Genomic DNA, 20,290 nt, shown 5'->3' with positions numbered 1-20,290 from the left:
TGTCAAAACTTTTTACAGCATTATGATCCTGTATAATTATGTTGATGGTCTAACAATTATTTTCAGATTTGTATCTGGCTTAATTTTATATATTACAGCAAAACCGTTTTTTTCATATTTTTATATTCAGTTTATAATTTCTTGTGCAATTTGTGCATATATTTATGCACTTATCAATACGTTATCAGTATCTTATAACATCATATGTATATAGAGGCACAAAGGATGTCGAAACATTCAATGGATGTTAAAGTATATCTAATAATTTTTACCTTTTGCAAAATAAAAGCCAGAGTGATTAGTTGATAGAATTCATTCAATTATATGGAAATGCATCGCAATTAAAGTAGGAGTTACATATAATGTTGAATTATATTACTATACTAATTTAAAAACTTATGTCTACTTATATTTATTTTAATTAGTTGTTAAACTTTAACGAGCTTATGCATGTTTTAATATTAGCGGAAATTAAAAAAAAACCAGCTGTTTTTCTCTCATGTTTAATATTAACTTGTTAATAGAGCTTTACATTCCTATTATTATAAAATCCTTTTGAAGTCGACTAATATCTATGAATTTTTTACATTTAAAACACATTTAAAATTTAATTTACTAAAACTCTATCCCTTTCGTATATCCCAAATCTATATTTAGCAAGTATATGTGTCGTGAATACAAATTGGAATCGCTAATTGATATTTTTGCTTGTCCCATACTTTGGCTGATTAGGCAAATTGATATGTCCTCGTACCTATCGGTGAAGCTTAACGATCATTTGATCCGGATGTGATCACAGGATGTATACGAATAATACTGCGGAATGGTTTCCGCGGAGATCGAACGATTCCCATTACCTGCAAGTGTAACAGAGTTCTACTAGCAGAGGTAAATGGTGCACGCAATTATTGCCATCAGAGCGAGAAATGCAATTTCGTAGCGCTACGCACGACATACCGGAGTTTGCGATGTGACGAGAGTCCTCTCATCAATCTACTGACCTTTTTATCCATTAAATGTATGAATAGAACATTTTTTTAAATTTCGTCGCTTTTTACAATATCCCGAAAAAGACTTATGTTTTTGTAACGATTAGTTTAGTTGAAATATTTTTTTTTATTATTCTATTAAAATATTATTCTATTTATTATATCTGTTTTCTCTTCTGTGTGTGTGTGTGTGTGTGTGTGTGTGTGTGTGTGTGTGTGTGTGTGTGTGTGTGTGTGTGTGTGTGTGCTCGATTATATTATTTAGATTTTTTTCGATATTTTTTATATCTGACTTATTTTGACAAAAATTTATTTCAAAATAATAAATAAATTCCTCTCTCTCCTCCCTCCTTCTCTCTCTCTCTCTCTTTCTCTCTCTCTCTCTCTCTTTCTCTCTTTCTCTTTCTCTTTCTCTCTTCCTTTCCCCTTCTCATCATCTTTTTTGGTCAAAATTGTAGTAGATTAGACGGACGCATTTATTTTCCTTAATTACATCTTATCTATAAGATCGGCAATTCGATTTAGCGCGATAGAAGTTTCTTCAAATCAGTCACGTCCAATAGAAATTGTTTTTTGCCTCACCGCAAATATTTCACGAAATAACAATGAGAATATTTCTGTCTTATTTCTTCAAATATATCCCGATGTATATACGCTTCATATACGTCGGCCCACATGTCCATTCCCGAAGTTTTCGAAGCGCGGAGCTTGTTTCTACACATCGCGCCCGCCGTCGAAGTATTTTGGCCCGGCAGGGATTTCCTGCGTGAAAAGAAAGAATGCCATCCAACTTTCATCGTAATATGCGACGAGTTGCCGCAATATGTTGCGAAAGTAATTTTTAAAGTAGGACCGCTGTTTCGGCTGGATAGAGCAGTGTGTATGCGTGTATGTGTGTGTGTGTGTGTGGATTGAACACGTGCACAATAGGCGGCGCGTAATCGCTGATCCTGTTAAGGATACTCCTTTGTGGCAGTAATGAGAAGATACACCGTCAGGCGCTCTAATTCGGTTTTAGTGTCGTTGATTATATGTCTTCTCGATCGATTATACGGGACGTTGGGAAACGTACGAAACATTCACTGAAGACAATCATGGTATCGCTGTTAAATGACGCATCACTCAACATCAGATCAGATTTAGTGGCCTCGATCTGTGCCATTTACGATTGCACGCGGTTTGATTAGTGTATCATCGATCAGGGGCTGAACGATGCAGCCTAAAATTAATGCAAGTCACTTGTGACCCAAATGCATTCGATACACGTTTAATGATTTGATGCCATGCTCTTCTATATATATATTCAACAAGGATCATTAAATAAATGTCGTAAAGTTAATATTATAAGAATTTATACTATATGAAATGAGAATAAAAACGTATTTATATTTTGCTACATTCTATAAGTTTGTTTAAATCTTTAAATTATTTTTCAACATCTCTTTCAAGAGATCGACGACGAGTTGTTAAAGCATTGGATAAATCAAAAGGCTAAAACGGATTAAATATTTTGTCAATCGTTTCTCATACATCGTTCTTTAATTAACGAACTTATTGGTAATGCGAATTGATTGCCTGCGCAAATGGTAATTTAGCCCTGATAGGAACCGTTTAACTTTTAATTGGAATTCGAAGTGGTGTGAGCAATCCGTACTCGTGATTACCAACGCGAATATCTATTTCCGGTCTGAGCGCCATATGTATCGAATTGTCGAATTAACTTTCGCGCCAGGTTCATCAGCTAACGGGCGAGACCGAGCCACGAATCAAACAACTTATACAAATCGCTGAAATAGGAGCACCGGGTGCATCGTTCGCACGGTAATCGGTGCTGAGTTAACTATAATTATGTCCAACTGAGCCAGTAATTAATTCTAAAGTGAGAAACGATTAATCATCGCGGTCGCGCCGCGCGGTGTAATATTTTACTCAATCTTCCGACAAATATTTCTCCTATCTCACAGAACCGGAAAATCTATAGGCAACCGGTCGTGATTATGTCTATTTTTCTGCGATTCTCGTAAGGACAGGCTGTTTTTAATCAAGCGTATATATCTCGACGAGAGGTATTCTTTTGACGAAAATTCTCTACTTATACAAGTTAAACAATATTGAAATATTTTTCAAACGGGCATTCCAATGGAATACGTTATGCGAAGGAAAACCAATTACGAATTCATAAGATTATTTTAATTCTTTTAAATTGATTTATTTAGTTAAATATTTATCCATGTAAACTCGCATCTTAACAATAGCATTAAAAGATGTAGTTTCTTTGCATAAATACATCCAATTAATTTGAGATTGATTAAGTGGATCATTCTTTCTTTAAGTTCTTTGTAGCAAGTCTTGAAAATATACGCGTATAGTCTGCGGGTACAAATACAAAAATGTGGTTTGGTCTCTGCGACTAGATAAAAATGGCTTTATCTGATTTTCGTTTTAATCTCTTCTCTTTCCCAAGCATCCAATCGTAAACAGATAAAACAATACGATTTCTACGTAATGAGATTTATTCATCGTATGGGGGAGCACACGATACCTCGATTGCGTTTAAGCAGATTCTGGGGTGACGTTCGAGTATGGCTCGGCGCCAACAAAGCCACACCCGAAAGCCCCGGAAGCGCGTCGTGTGAATCGTTTTATACATATATTCGAACCGCAGGTAAACGATATACACGGGCAATTATTTGCAGTGTGTGTTGTTGGGATAAACAAAAACAGACAAAATTCTATCGTACAAAAATACCGAAGGCTGTATTTGAATTGACTAAAAGGCGAATGCAGACATGAATTTCACGCTTTTCTATGTCCAGTGACATGTTTTGATTTAGTTTCGGTTGGGCATTTAAATTGGTTTAGAGAAAATCCAATTCCAAAGTATAAACCCTGCAGGCACCAAATAGTTTCAACCAACATATGAAAATAATCGGATTCTCAAATAATTCTTTTAGCAAAATCTGATAATAAATGGTCAAAAAATTGACGTTAAATTGTCCAAAGTCATTATCAAAAAAAAAATCTTGATATTTGTGTCATATTTTAATACATTTTACTTATCAGGACAAATGTATTTATACTATCTTTATATGTTGGACTATTTATTTTTGTAATTTTATTCTTTTTTTAGCATTTACTTTTTTATTAGGCTGATTTATCGAGATTGGTTCCGTTTTGAGTAAAAGTTATCTCGACAGTTCCCGCAATAATTGCTGTTACAGCCAATAAATGGACTACGTTTATGTTCTATAGTTCCATTTGGCTCACGAAATTTCCTTCGTGCGACGCTCGAAGGCTTTTTTCCGTAACGCAATTCTTTTTCGTGGGACATTGCTATTCGAGACATCTTGGGAGAGACGGAAAAAAAACCCGCGGAGGAGAGAAAGGCGAAAGGTAAAGAATAGCCTCGTATTCGTGCGGTTCTCTCTCTGCGAGATAGAGTCAACCGTAATTTGAGTCCATTCTTCGACCTTCCGGAATTCGTCGTTCGTGAGGCTCACCACTACCGATGCTTAATTTTCCCCGGGTCTTCTTATCTACAAGCATCCACTATGAAAATTATTACTCGTCGTCCCGAGTTTCCTCGAGATCTAATACAACTTTGTTCGAACCTACATTTTTGCGCACGTTCGCTCTTTACATCTGTTTTCCCGCCGCGCTGTAATAGTAATGTTACAAACTACTTAATTAGCCTCGTTATCAAGTAATCTGCACTTATTAACTATCACGTTATTTTCAGTATATAACGTAGTTAAAATTGTAGTGCAAACCAAGCAAGTGAGCGCAAATAAACATGAATGTGCACGTATTTCGATAAGTTTAATTCCTTCGAAATTGGCTCCGCGATTCGATCGTTTCGTGACTTTCACACCCAGGAAAAAAAGACTCGATGATAACGATTAACGACACAGAATAGAACGCTGAAAGACGTTTATACGAGCGATAGCAGACGCCGAGCAATAAACTTGGTCTGGCACTGCGAGGGTTTAGGTAAAATTGCGCTCGATAAAAAGATGTCTGTCGGTGATTTGTCGCCGTGCGCGAATGCCATCGAGCAACTTCGAAGAGGTTTAGAAGGCGATAAACGGTTTGTTGCGTAAACCGCGGCGCCATAAGATCGAGGGATCGACAGGATAATGCGTCGCGACGTCAATTTAACCTTCCACCGTGTGTGATTCATCGGGTTTACTCAATGAGCGAAAGAATCGAAGACCTAAGCTTTCACAACACACAGAGTCGACTATTTCTCTTCTTCGTTTATCGAACGATGGTGACGATTGAATTGTTAGAGAATTCCATTGGTATCTTTCTGCAAAAGGATGTCTATATAGATAGCACATCGAGATATATATATATATATATATATATATATATTAGATTTGCAACTGAAATATTTTGCGTGATAGAGATTTGTAAAAATGCGTATATTTGTGTATTCAGTCAATATATTTTATCCGATTAAACAAAGAATTTCGAACTAATCAAGATCTCTTCATGAATATAATTCAGAAAATATTAACGTATTACTCGAAAAGTTTGCGCGTACTATATGATCGTGTTCCAACATATACTAATGTGACAGCGTCTCAGCAGCGAAACAAATACTACAAAAATTACATAGAGAAATTAAATAGAGAAAGTGCCGTCTTCGGTTGGGCTGCAGTGTTTTGGTGTATATATATATATATGTATATGTGTATATATATATATATATATATATATATATATAGCCTAATAATAATATTTCTGTGAATTTCACACAGTATATATACAGTACCGGCGGAAAGTTTCGGGATAACGTGAAGGCGTAATTGTGCCTTCCATCAATACGAGTATGAATCAGTGGATGTCGTTATAATTACGCACGAAAGGAAAAGGAGGGAAAAGAGGTTTCCTAATTTGATATATAACGTCGCAGTTTAGATATGTTTGTAATTAATCCAGTCAATTAAGTAAAATACGACTATACATCAGGGTTGTCTCCAAACTTTCCGCCGGTACTGTATATAATACCTATTTTTTCCAACTTACAATTATCAAACTGCGCGCCGATTACTTGTCGGTCTTGACACGCACATTTTTTTTGTTGGAACAATAAATCCACATATTTAAATCGATAATAGATTTAACTTCTAATTTTAATAAGCATCCCTTTTAAATCACTGTAAAAAATTTATTGCAAAAAACATTACTCCAGCCAGAGTTATTACAACCGATAAACGAAAATAAATAAAGTTGAACCAATATGAATCTTATAATTAAACAGAGAAGATGCCATCTTCGGTCGGGTTGGATCCAAGGTTTGGACCCTCTTTCACAATTCGTGATGGGCATTTTTGCCAATTTGATCACTGAGAGAGAGAGAGAGAGAGAGAGAGAGAGAGAGGCACATGATGATATTTAATAAATAATCGGCGGGCAGTTTGCTAAGTTGGAAAAAGTATACAAAATTCACACAGAAATATTATATCATTAGGCAATCAAGATCCGGATCGATCGAAAATGACATCTTTTCTATTTAATCGTAAGATTTATATCGATTCAATTTCACTTTTATTATTATTATCTTATATTAATTGATTTATCGTTTGTAATAAAGACATGATATAAAAGATCTATATTTATACATTAATAGTTTTATATATTTAAGAAAATGTGTTTACTATATATATAAACATGTTGAAGAAATGTCACATTTCTTCTTGAAATTGTATTCAAGAAGAATTGTATTCATTTAATTTACATGAATATCTATTGTCAAAATAAAATATTACCACGAGAAATAATAATAATTATTATTATATCAAAGTTTCTCTGGGAACGAAACTTTGAATCATTCTTAATTTTGTAAAATAAGTTCCGTACTAGGCAAATATAATTGATTGAAAAATTTTAATTTTCACTAAGCACATCGTATAAAAGAGGCGACTCATGGAATTAAAGAAGTTGTGTTTTCTATGTCCCTCTATTCCGGGAAATTCATTAAAAGTTTAATTTCGTCGTTGTGAATATATCCACGAAGCCTTTATTATAGAGAGAAGTGAATCCATTCTAGAGTCCCTTGGTCGTTGTTTGATAAACTTTTAATTAGCTATCTACATTTATCTATCTATCTGGGCACAAAACCTTGTTATGTCCTTCGCGCGATAGACATAATTGATTAAATAAATCGAAGGCTCGAAAAGGATAATTGGTTGGAATAACCCACACGTGTATGACGTCAATTACTAATTGTCGGCATTTGTTGCGCGCTTTGATTCTATATAGATATTTGTTTTTTTTATCTGATCTATTTTATTTAAAAATGGCTTGAAATGTACGCGTGTATGAATAATGTAATATCTGCCGATATTTTGATAAACGAATTAATATGCGACATTCGTTTCTCTGTCGAGAGACTGTCATTTCACATTGATATTGGAACATGACTATGTAGTACGCGCAAAATTTTCGAGTGATACGCGAGCATATAAAATAGAGAATAATTTGTGTTTATGATGCGTGCAAAATATGCGGGATAAGAGTAACAGATGCAAAATGTTTTCTAGTAGTTTTATAAATGTACGGGTAAATTAAAGTGAGCGCACACGTCTCTAGTAATAAATCCTTGATGTTATCCGCCAAAAAGTCTAACGAATTATAACTGACTGATCTCTCCATTATATGTCCAACATTTAATGTCAACGAGAAGAACGATTTAACAACATATTGACAATGCCACAGTTAAAGATTTCAATTTTGAATAAAGTCTAATGTGGCGTGAATTTCGAGCAACGAAATTGCGATATGGAAAGTCCGTGCTATTTATTATCAATCAATCGCTGACATAGAATCTAATGCACGTTGTATTTGACACGCGGCTTGTTCTACTTCAAAGTACTGATATAGCCTGAAGTTGAAACGCACCGGAATTCGCTCAAATATCCATTGTTGACTAGATTTACAGAAAGCCAGTAAGGGAAACGAGTATAAAACGTGGGAATTCCTGTAACCTATATATATATATTTGTATATATACCAAAATTCTTTTGATATATATATATATATATATATATATATATATATATACATATATATATATGATGTACAATTACGTATTTATTCAAAAGAATTTTGGCAAGTACAAAACGAATGCCAAGGTAAACCCGAATAATAATACGAAGAAAAAATTCTCTGTTTTCTCCTCTTTTTAAAACGATATTTCGAATATAAAAGGAGGGTATACATTTTAAGCATTTTGGAGAGCCCGCAGGGATCATTGGATTCATTCTTTTTCCACTCAGAATCACTTGCTGAATCCGAGAAAAATGGTCAAAAACATCATAGTATTTCAGTAAAAATTTTTAAACACATTTTATATCGAAGGAAGCAACGGTCGATTTGATAAAATTTTGCAGAATTTGATAAAAGCAAGTGATACTGAGTGAAAAAAAAAAATGAGTTCAACGATACCTGCGTGCTCCCCAAAATTCCTAAAATGCATACCGTCCTTTCTATCATCTTTGAGAGAGAACCAAATTTATGTCTAGTTATTTACAGATATATTTATCGCCTTTTCTTGGACTATTATGGCGAAATTCAACTCGTAATTCAATATCGTTAATTTCTTCCGGCCGACGAGTTTCTTAATCGGTTTCGCGTTCGCGCCCGAAAGGAACACATGATTTGTCGTTGCGGACCGGTAATTAGCGCCAGTACCAATAGTTCACGGCTGAATGAATTTATCGGCGAACTGTTGAGATTTTTTGCTCTCTTGTAGCATTCAAAACGCATTTTACTTATTGTATTCTTCTTTCCTCAGCCATCGATTTGCGAGGCGACATATATATAGACTACATGTGAAAGTAACAGACGTGCATTAATACACAGTCCTTTATAAATTTGTGGACACAGCTGGTTTGGTGAAATAAAATGTAAATCCCAACTGAAATATTCATAAGTGATTATTCAACTCTATGATAATCGCGAAACACGCATTTATCTTAAAACATTGAATTCTTTCCATACCTTTTTCAACTTCGTGTACTCATCGTGTTGTTTCTTAGAACGTTTTCTTCTCAAACATGTATGCCGCGTATCGCACACATTCCCGTTTACTTTTATTTATATCCTGACAGCGAGTCCTCATGTATAGAGTGTATACACTTGTCCGATACTTGCTCGATTTGTCGCGGCTTCGATTTCTCGCGTGCCACTTGTTCACGTCGGCGACTGTTACGCGGTCGCCAAGTCTCTCGGGAACGATCTCACGATTATGGACGCCGACAGTTCGCAGTCCGGCAGTGCTTTTTCTCCGCGCTTCTCCATCCGGACCGTTGTCTGTCAATCTATCTTGTCATTTCTCCGACATGACGGTTTCGTCACGGGAAAGTTTCGAGCAAGTTATAACAAAAAAAGACAACCAGTGCTTTCCATAATACATTCGAGACCGGCGACGTATATTGACACTCGCAGGCAGCAGTTAATTATTTATTAATAAACAATTTGATGTATAAGTGATTTCTGCAAGTTTACGAAAATGTCGTATGTCATATTTATATTAATTCGTTACTGAAGACACACATTGAGTATTGGTTACATTTCTTCCTTATATTAAAATAGAAATACTGCGATCGTAAGTTTGTAAGGATAGCGGAGTTCAAGGTAAATCAAAACGAAACACACACCGCATAAAGGACTGTATTGTACGTGCCGCGTGCCGCACGTACCTAGATAACATAAATAAATGTAAACAGATATAAGAAATATTGAAAGATATAGGTGTGAGTTGGCTGGGTGTAGCGACATATCGGCAGAAAAATTGCAGAGTCCAGTGAATCCGCATCAGTAATAATCGCTCGCATCTATCACGTCTGATTTGCAACGTTCGATTTATTCAGATTTATTTTCACGGCGACCCTAGGTGCATTTCTCACGTGGGTTTTCTCCGTGTGTGGAAATATTCTCCTCCCCAGTTACTCCACCGCGAATTTTATTTATCGATTTCGTTCGATTGCGCGCGCGATTTTGCATCGTGACAAGCGTAATTTCCGGTCGAGTTAGAAACTCGCGGCAGCGCTGCACCGTTTGGTCAAATTTCGGGCGAGAAATCACGGCAATGTATTATTGAATAATAACGTCCATAATTAATACTTCAGTTCCTCCGCGCGTCGACAATAGCGCGCGTTGCTCTGATTTCATTAAACGTTGTGTAATTTATGCAGCGAGTTCCACCGTGTGACCTGGAGCAAATGAAATTCATTGTTGCGCAATGAAACGAGCTTTTTTCGATAAAGCGGTTACATTTTGCAAATTAAATGTTGTGAAAGTACTACATTAAGAATCTCTTTGATTTACCGAACATACTTTCGTAAGCAAAAACTCGGCATAAAAGAGCGCCGACAATGAAAATGAACAATTAACATGAAATAATGTAACAAGAATTTTGATCTTTAACGAAATGAAAATTATTACAAATATTCACATCGTACTGTGTAATGTTATATTATTCGGAATCGTAACAACACTAAAGTAAAATGTAAAACGAATAATGTATTTCCCCGAGCAAAACGTGAATTGTATTAAAAAAGTAATGACGGTTTTTGATTATAGTTTTATTGCATATTTATTTATGCATCTAACAAACGAAGTTATATAATAAATAGTGTATTACGAAAATGATTATCGAATATTCAAATTGACAGATGAAAAATGAGTACCGGAATGCGAAGAAATATCGAAATCCGATATATTCAAACATATTTCGAAAATGATCGAATATGGAGAAGATAAAGTTTCGGTTCAGATTATGGCATAGTAATTTTATCAATATAATACTCAGCCAAGTCAATAGTCAATAGTTAATATTATAATGTATCAAATGCCGAGGCAATTTAATGTAATATTGATAAAATACATTCAATGTATTATTAATAAGCTGCATTATTCATTATTAGTTTTTATTAGTAAATATACTTATTGCTAATAATTAACATTAATACATATTATATGTGTAGGTTATTAGAATTATTAATTATGTAAAATCTACTTAAAAATATTGACTTAAAGTAAAATTGATACAGGATGAGCAGCACAGCGCGATATCGAAAACGCGAAAATCACGCGTTGAATAATCGAAGAACAAATACCGGACAGCTCATTTTGCTTCCAATTATCGTTAGCCCTCGGTTTCTCGGCTCGGCCTGCTGCGGGATTATTTATCACTCCGGAAACTACTGCGACTGCCGCGCTCTATTGCGCCCTCGCAAGTGTAAGCGAATGAACTACATACGTCGGCCGGTATTTGTTTTATACGTTTCCGGCGCGTGAATACATAATGGCATTCCAAAAGGATTGTTTGCCCGACCAGGTGACAACGTATACCCAATGGTAAATTTAAACGTTGCCGTGGCTGCTTTGTGCGGCTATGTCGTTATAATTTATCCCGGCAACAAAGAACTCCCTCATTTGCTGAACATTTTCGGATGGCACTTCCGTTCACCGTAACCCCAGTAATTATTCCAAAAACGCGCGCTATTAAAGAGCGCTTTGAAAGAGCTAATGTATGCGAATCAACTGATGATACAATGCGGATTGTTTTAGTTATTTATCGAATCGCAGCTCTATTTTTCCGTTGCTATAAATTTAATCACATCAAATGGTGATTTTTGTAAACTTGATACGCAAAGCAAAATATGTAATGCATACTTTCTGCTTTTGTACTATTGTTTTCATTCTACTTTATACCTTCTGGTGTCATATGGAGTTAAAATGTCGCATTTCATCTTCGCGTTGCTTCATCTACCATACGCACAGTTAGTTGCATTAATAAATTTCAAAATATTTTTTTTACAGTTAATGGAAAAGAACAGCGATAATATTTTTATTTTTTTGTGAGAGTAGTCAATAATGATCCAAATATATTTATAAAGTTATTTACAAAATAAAGCAAATCTCTCAGAATTAAAATGTTTCTCTTTACAAGTAAACTGCAGTTCAATGAAATGAGTAGTTTCAGAGAGAAAAACTTGAAAACCGTATATTTCTATAAAAAATGTTCAAAGAAATGTAATTCATTATCATGCTTAATCCATATACTAAATATTGTTAAGATTAAGATAAATATTGTTGGAGAAAAATATTTATTATTTATTTAAACAATTAAAAATAAAAATAAGCTTTTTCCCAATTAATTATCGTCAAATATTAATTAAAGTTTTTTTTACAATAATTATTATTTTTATTTTTAATTGTTTAAATAAATAGTAAATATTTTTCTCCAATGTGTCCGATCACTGGGACGTTTACCTTAAATCTATGTAAAAATGATAACGACTGTATAAATATTTTGATAGTGTTATATCTTTGACTGACATCAAGAGCAATATTTCGATGGAGACAAATTAGAAAAAAAATTTGTTTCTACCTTCTTAGTTTAATTAGAAAACATAGCTTTTATATGATCACATGTTGCATAACAATCTTTATTTTCACTTTCAATAGAACTAACTAATTTTAATGAACTTTCTGTCTAGAATAGACCTGTATATGTATATGTCGTTTAAATTGGATAATTTAATTAGTTGTGACATAGCAGGGCATACACGGGATGATTTTTACTGTATTCCGCAACAAAAGTAATAATAGTTTTATTCTATTCCACTATGCAACTATGTATATCAACTATACGTCACAGAAAATTATGGTAATATTATAACGGACAAGAATATTGTTGAGAGAGAGAGGGGGGGGAGAGTGACAGCTTTGGCAAAAATAGGGGGTTTTTTGTTGAGTTTGCTGCTTATCTTAAACCAATTTTTGATGTTAATCCAATTTTGCCAAGTAACCAGATATTTATAATTTAACGAAACATTGTGTTTTATAATTATTTCAATCTGACATTTTTCGACAAATATATACGTTATACCTATATGAATGAGCGTTCTAAATGCAATTTTTCGTATTATTACGTTTTTTCGTAAGTCTCAATTAATAAAATCATCTTTTCGAGAAATTTCCAATGAATTTCAAATTTATCACAGTCACTTTAATTAGGTAATTAAATTCGTTAGGGAAATATATTATATTTTAATGCATAAATAATAAAAATATATTCTGATATTACATTAAAGTGATTTTTGAAAACGTCGAAATTATTCGCATGACTTACGAGTTTTATTTTATTACATTCAGCATTTTTCAATAAAAAATGAAAAAAGAGAAACACATACAGACAATCGTAAAGTGGAAAATTGTAAAATTGCGTGCTTAAAATACGCGCAATATTAATATACCGTGATAATTTCATTTCGTGCGAATACAATTCGAAACGGAATTAATATTTCTCCAACGTTAATCTGGAATTGACAAAAAATTGAAGACTGACGCGGTGGTAGCATTCTGAATCGCGTTCTCCCGAAGTTAATATTTAAAAAAGATGTAAAGACGGGGCACATATAAAGGGAAAGCCGTCTTGTTTGTGCATATGCGCGTTTTATTCGACTATACACATATACAGTTCGTCCCAACGGACGTCAGCCCACTTCCTCATAATGAAGTGCATTATAAAACTGGATTATTCTGACAAGGCTTTCGCACTGTATTTACATTGTTCCTACTTTGCGTACGTTAAAGTAAAGCTCTATGACGATTCCTTCCATCAAGATATTCCATATTCCATCGTCTCGAGAAAAATTTTACATTCAACTATAATATCTATCTCTTCGTTATAAATATCGCATGTACTTTATTTACAAAATATATTTTGCTGCGTAGATAAGCAGTGCACGGTATGCAGTATAATGTATAATAATACTTACTCTCATTTAAATGTATAGTAATTTTCGCTCTTAAAACGTTTCCATTTAAAAAACTATATTGATTGCCACTTTTGTGATATTATATTCGTTATACCTTGATTTAGTAATTTTTTGTGCGTATTCAGAAATTACAGTATAATAACATGAAGATGCAAATAACTGATCTTTATTTACATCTTTCTTACGAGTGACAATGTCATCTAAAGATGAGTAATGTTCATCATTAACTAGGATTATAAGAACTAGCAAACAAGCGAGTCAAAAGCGATAGAAAAAGTTTCATTCTGAACTCGTTCAGAAGTTTTTTTCAATAAAGACATCCCGAAGTACCATCAATTAAAGCCCTCGTTCATATCTGTCAATAAAAGTGACAGTAAAGTTTCTTTTATCGTAACAGTATGTGTCCTGCGCGTATTAATTTATTTACTATTAACGCGAGTTACACACACACACACACACCGTACAACAAGGCATTCAATATGTACATAATATTTTCGCTTCAGCACCGATAATATAAAGCGATTAGTGACCGGACATAATGACGATAAATGACATAAGCGCTAAAAGCGTGTATATCCACGGTTAGCGTATATACCCGTTAGTTTATACGATATGTAAATACGATTGACGACCTCGCAATCTCCAATTTGTGTCGTTCGATTGAAACAACAGTGCGACTCATTTATTATTTATTTTACCTACAAACGGCGCGGAAAAAGTCGGCCGCGGAACGCGTACGTCATTAATGAGGCACTCAGGAACTACATTCCCAATTAGGATGCATTACATACGTGCAGCGTTTAAAGCCTGCAATTAGTGCGACGCGATATAACATTCTGTATACCTTAGCTGCTGGCTGCTGCAAGCCAGACGGTCGACGCGGGACATTTGTAATGCGGCCGTATACGTCATTCTCTTATTGCGCGTTACTTTATTAGACGCGCCGGCCGAATTTTGCCGCGCTCTTCAGCATTTTAGCGTGCCGAAAAAAACGCACGTGCACGCGTCGCGAGTGAGCAAATAGCAGGTGCAATTTCCGCAGAGCGACGAGTAAGAGTGGTCGTTCGGTTCACGGTCTTGGGATGTCGCGATGTCCATTGCACGAACATAGGAGTGCCGGGCAACGAGATCATAAAACGTGCGACTATCCCACGTGAAAGCACGTAGCTGCGCAATCTCGTACATTTTATTAATACGCAATAAACCTCGGGAAAAATTTTGCACGGCTATTCATGCTTTTTGCAACACTTTTAACCATTTGCGATTTTAAATAAAGGTAAATTCAGCGCGATGTTTATGATACTCTTGTACTTACTTCAAACGTTAAACGATTATGATTTTATAATTAAGTGCTCTTTTTTAATCGAAAGTTATTATTTATTAGACAGAAGCAAAGAGATATAGTGAGTTTTCCATCGTTATGCATTGGTCATTTTGTTTATATTGTTCATGTACAACGAGGTGATATAAACTGATTGTGAGAAACGTCTGTTGAAGACATGCCTGTTCAATTGACAGTCGAGAGTTGAAACTTAAAAGATGATAGTTTGGAATTTACATATGAATACGTATGAGTATATGTAAATTCCGAAGTTATGTGACCGACACACGTGAACATGTGTGCCTGTGTACAACCCAAACTATCGCATTTAAATGGTACTTCGAAAATTACATTTCATAAACGGAAGGAGCAACGTTGAATCACAATAAAGTTTCACGTGTCACGTGTATAAAGTTTCACAACGCGCGCGCGAAGGTTTAGCGCGTATTACGCGATGTCACGTATAGAGGATACTCGCATTTTCGTAAAGTATACACTTCGCAAAAATACGGAGTTATATGTGGGAGGATTGCAAACACCAAAACCGCGGGTGTAGATGTTGTGTTGTGCGCAGCGCAAGAGTCGCTGAATCTTCCGGTTAATGCACGCGATGCATTTTCACGCTTATGGACCGACATCCATCGACGATAATTGTCCGTTCCATCTTTACGATAGAGAGACACTTTAGACAGGTTTTTAGGGAGCTTTGTCTGTTCTCTCGCGCATGAAAAATCGTTCCGCCGACGTGTTCCGGTCGTAGCGAAGTTACGAGGGCTTTTATCAATAGAGTGTTCAATTCTCTGCCGCGAAAAAATGAGATGGTACCAAAAACGTTCCACAAAAATATCAACGGGTTTAATGGAATGAAAAAGTTAACGAGTTATTTTAACATTTTATAAAGGACAGTCATTTTAAATGTATAGTATCAAATTTAACGAACTAAACGCGCTTCCCACGAAAAATGCAGACGTTAAAATAATAATAAAATGTTTTATAAAAAGGAGCAATTTTCGAAAAAAATTCTGAAACTAAGAAAATATATTTTAAATAATGTATCAATTTTAGAAACATTATTAAATGAACTTAAATTAAATTAATCGAAATATATTTATTTTCTTTTGTAAATTTATAATATTATTTGCGTGGTGTTCAATCAAATTCATCGTCCACGTGTACATTACATCGGTAGTATGATGATAGAATTGTCTCTTGTTATTTTCGGCACAGAGTGTAGATATTTTTCCAGAGGATTCCACGTATATTCTGCATGCGAGTTTTATAATCCTCGATATGCTATTTGTTTTGTCATCGAGATGGCTTTGCAACATATCTCGAGTCACGATAAACCGAAGAGGCGCAAGCTGTGTGCCATACGCCTTGATCCTCATGCATATTCAAATCTAGATTGCCGTATACCGTGTGTACATCGTCCATCCCCGAAATCCAAACGTTTTCCGCTTGCGTCGCTTCATAGCGTTGCTCCCATCTCTCACCTTTATGCGCGATCTTTATCATTTAGTGTGAAGTAAAAAAGCCGGACAAGTACGGCATTTGTTGCGCCTCATGTTTACAAGAAATTAAACGAGTTTTAAATATTCATTCTCTATTAGTAAAAAAATTGAGAAGTTTTTATTATCTTCAACGAGATATACAAAATCTTTGCGTTATATCACACAGGCTAAATATTGCTTCCTCATAGAGGAAGCTTTGTTTTCGTGAATTTCGTATATGAACCTTCGATTGCGTATATAAAGTTGGGTTTAGTCAAACAAATTTAAAAAAATTATATATGAAATAGGGGTAGAATAAACCAACGAAGAGATTGATTTTTGAGTTTTTTCTGCCAATATGTTTAGATTGTTGTAAAACGTCGAAATATCGCCTAAAAAAAATGTCCGTGTGTATGTATGTATGCTTTTGTTGTCCGTATATGCTCTAACTTCTTTTTTTTTTAATCGATAGAGTATCATTCAAGGAAGGTTGGTATTGAATTTGGCGATGATCGGTAAAGGGGTTCTTTTTTTAAAAAAATTTTGAATTTTTTAAGAAGCGTCCGTGGTTGCTCTAACTTCCGCAAATTTGGAGATATCGATTTATTTCTAATTTTATTATATTTTTCAGTCTTACCCTTATTTCATATATAATTTTTTAATATTTGGTTGATTAGATCCAGCTTTATACGCGAATTTTGCTCGCGTATAAAGCTGGATCTAATCAACCGAATTTAAAAGAATTATATATGAAATAGGGGTAGAAAAGACTGAAAAATATAATAAAATTAGAAATAGATCGATATCTCCAAATTTGCGGAAGTTAAAACTTCCTCTATGAGGAAGCCATGTGCAAATTTCTAATTTGCACAATTTTAGTGAATTGTTTATCAACAAGATTTTGATTTACGGCGAATATATATAATCCCCTTCAGATACAAATAAATTTATTACACAAAGCTATTAAGTTAATGTTGCGAACATATCATTCCACAGTACGTTTGCAAGTTAATTGAAGAGATGCTTAACGGAATCTATTTAAATACGCTTGTCTGACGTCATTTCCGCATGCACACACATGGCAATTTCATATCAATGACATATGACCAAAAGAGTGCGGAACATATTGATGCATTGTGAAATTATTAATTATTCTCGTTATATATAGAATGGAGTTGACAGTAGAATACATCTACGCAAGTGGCAAAACAGATGCGTAGCATATAAGTAGATCGTTAGTCAGCGGCGCGGTATAAATATCGTTAGTGCACTACGATGCAAGCATTAACAGTGCAGGCATTGGCAAGATAGCAAGATGAAAATAACAGTGGTCTTCATGGTTTTGGCGGTCGTGGTGTGCGCCACGGCCCAGGAATCCGTAAGTTTTAATTCGAACATGATCGCTTATTGATGAATTTCTGGAGAATAATGACGTTCTATTTTGCGCAAAGGGACAAGTACCTTGGTCCGTCGACCCAAATGTGTTACCAGGAATACCAGGCAGCCCCATTGCATATAATCGGCCAAAGACTCTATTGGAATCAATACCATTCCCAATTTCATTGCGTCAATTAATGGATCCACTTGGATTGTTCCACTCTACTGAACAACGCTCTATCTCTTGGCCCTCTTGGCCTTGGTTACGGTCCCTAGGAAAATCTAAAGCAACCTCTGGGAAGATCCCAACAACATCCGGAAGTGCATGGACAAGTGCACCAGGGATACCTGAAAGTGCATGGACAAGTGCACCAAGGTTACCTGAAAGTACATGGGTAGCAAATGCAAATGACGAGATCCCAACTGGAATCCCAACTGGAATTCCAACTGCAGTTCCACCACAATATGTACTACCAGGATAAGAAGTGCAAAAACTACCAAGGAAGGAAACAGTGACGAAATATTAAGATTTTATTGGAAAAATAATATAATTATTTTTGTACTTAACAAAATAAATTATCACTGGGAGTAATATCTAAATTAAATATAGCAACAAAAATATATCGAATGCTTAAATATGAATAAATATAATTTCCCAAACTTTTTTGGGGAAAAAAAAACTAATTGCAAATACAATATGCCGATACAATATTCAATAATTATTGAATAACTAAACGAAATCATAAACATAAATGATAAAATTTACATTTTTCTTTATAAGATTGAATTAATAGGCACCAGAAAGCAAATTCTTTTTATTCAAAGAACCTATCTCTCTCTATAATAAATAATAGTAAATAGATACAAGACACATTTTTATCTATTATCCATCTCGTCAACTCTTTATATATCTTATATGAAAAAGGAATTACGATTCGGAGGGGATTTAACAATATGTAACAACGCGAAAAAATTCGCGGAACTTTGACTTTTGTGTAAAAGTATCTGAAGCACAACTGTAGAGTTGAATAGTGGTGCGCAAAATACCGGGATCCCTCCGGATGTGGCTATAGGGAACTCCCCTACAAACTCCGAACGGTACCACGTCCGCACCATTTTGCCATTCTTCGACTAATGCCTAGCTTATAAAGTCTACGTGTTGCGAGAATATATTAAGCCGAGCATGGCATGTTGTACTGAAGTTTTCTTAGTTTTTCATTAATAAAGTTACTCTACCACGGAGTTAGAATATATTCGTGGATCCTTGAATATTTAAATTTATGGCCTTCAGAAAAGTTGAATTTGCAGTTCCTTAGATGGTTAGAATGTTAAACTTTAATTGTCTTTGGGCTTTAACATTCTGGGACTCTAAGGCTTTAAATTTTGGGATGTTTAAATTTTTGAAGTCCATAGATCTTAACGTATTTAAATTTTTAAACGATAGGTTCTCTCAATCCTACTTTTTGGAGCTCATATCCCAAATATTTAATTTTGCCAATTTTCAAACTGTAAGATATTTTGAACTTTTTATATTTTTCGAATATATCGAATTCGATCATTTCGATATTTCAAACAAGTTCTTAATTTGTAAAGAATTCTATAAAATTTTGTAGAATTGAAACGTTTAAAATGCAAGAATTATTATTAATTAAAATTATTATCATATTATTATTGTTAATCAATCTATTATCGCGAATAAGCTGATTTAAAATATTCTAAATAGCTATTAGTAATAAAATCAACAATGCGGTACGATAAGTTACAACAATAGAGGTATTATTACAATATTCCCTATAATCTGTAAATTATCAGGAATTATCTGAAAGCCATAGATTTTAATAGAACAATTAATAATATAATTTAATGTTAAATAACGCGAAAAACTTCCTCTTTTAAGTATTTATACGAATCCGATGTGAACATGAACGAAAGAGGAGTTTTGCCGTAATTATTCTCGATTTTCCACACACATAATTCACAATAGCGCGCAGTGGTCGAAGGTATGAATGTGTTTTGCATGAATCTCGCTTCACGCAGTGACAGAAACATGCGATTTCGGCAGTCGACAGGTACTTAAGGATTACGTAAATGCACAGAATCCTGGAAATCCTGTCGCGTTCACTGCTAACGCGTAAGCAAAAAAACTTTACACACCCGCACTGATGTTGTAAAACGAGAACTTGTTGACCTGCGTAATTCCTTCTAGTCTATAAATTAAAAAGATGAAAGCGCGATATTCGAGAATTTCACGCTAGCAAAAAATTGTAAATTTATAGCGAATATTTTGAAGTTATTGGCGCGTATAGGGCAAACTCG

At 34.6% G+C, this 20,290-nt stretch overlaps 3 protein-coding genes across 8 annotated transcripts in view; 2 read left to right on the top strand and 1 right to left on the bottom strand.

Annotated features, from left to right (window-relative positions):
* Notum (palmitoleoyl-protein carboxylesterase notum) overlaps nt 1-20,290 on the bottom strand; it is a 600,456-nt gene that overhangs the window by 210,049 nt on the left and 370,117 nt on the right. The window lies entirely within an intron of this gene.
* The window catches only part of Kair1d (Kainate-type ionotropic glutamate receptor subunit 1D), a 386,506-nt gene that overhangs the window by 223,188 nt on the left and 143,028 nt on the right, over nt 1-20,290 (top strand). The gene's annotated exons all lie outside the window — the stretch shown is intronic.
* Nucleotides 17,824-18,640, top strand: LOC143895545 (uncharacterized). The gene is made up of 2 exons (XM_077402751.1): nt 17,824-17,975; nt 18,049-18,640. Exons 1-2 carry the CDS (start codon nt 17,913-17,915, stop codon nt 18,454-18,456), a joined length of 471 nt encoding a protein of 156 aa, XP_077258877.1. The 5' UTR covers nt 17,824-17,912; the 3' UTR covers nt 18,457-18,640.

This window comes from Temnothorax americanus, unplaced genomic scaffold (assembly GCF_048541705.1).
Source record: "Temnothorax americanus isolate GAGA-0224 unplaced genomic scaffold, ASM4854170v1 Scaffold16, whole genome shotgun sequence".
Taxonomy (NCBI): domain Eukaryota; kingdom Metazoa; phylum Arthropoda; class Insecta; order Hymenoptera; family Formicidae; genus Temnothorax; species Temnothorax americanus.
The sequence above is the reverse complement of the archived record's forward strand: the minus strand, read 5'-3'. Positions and strand labels throughout refer to the sequence as shown.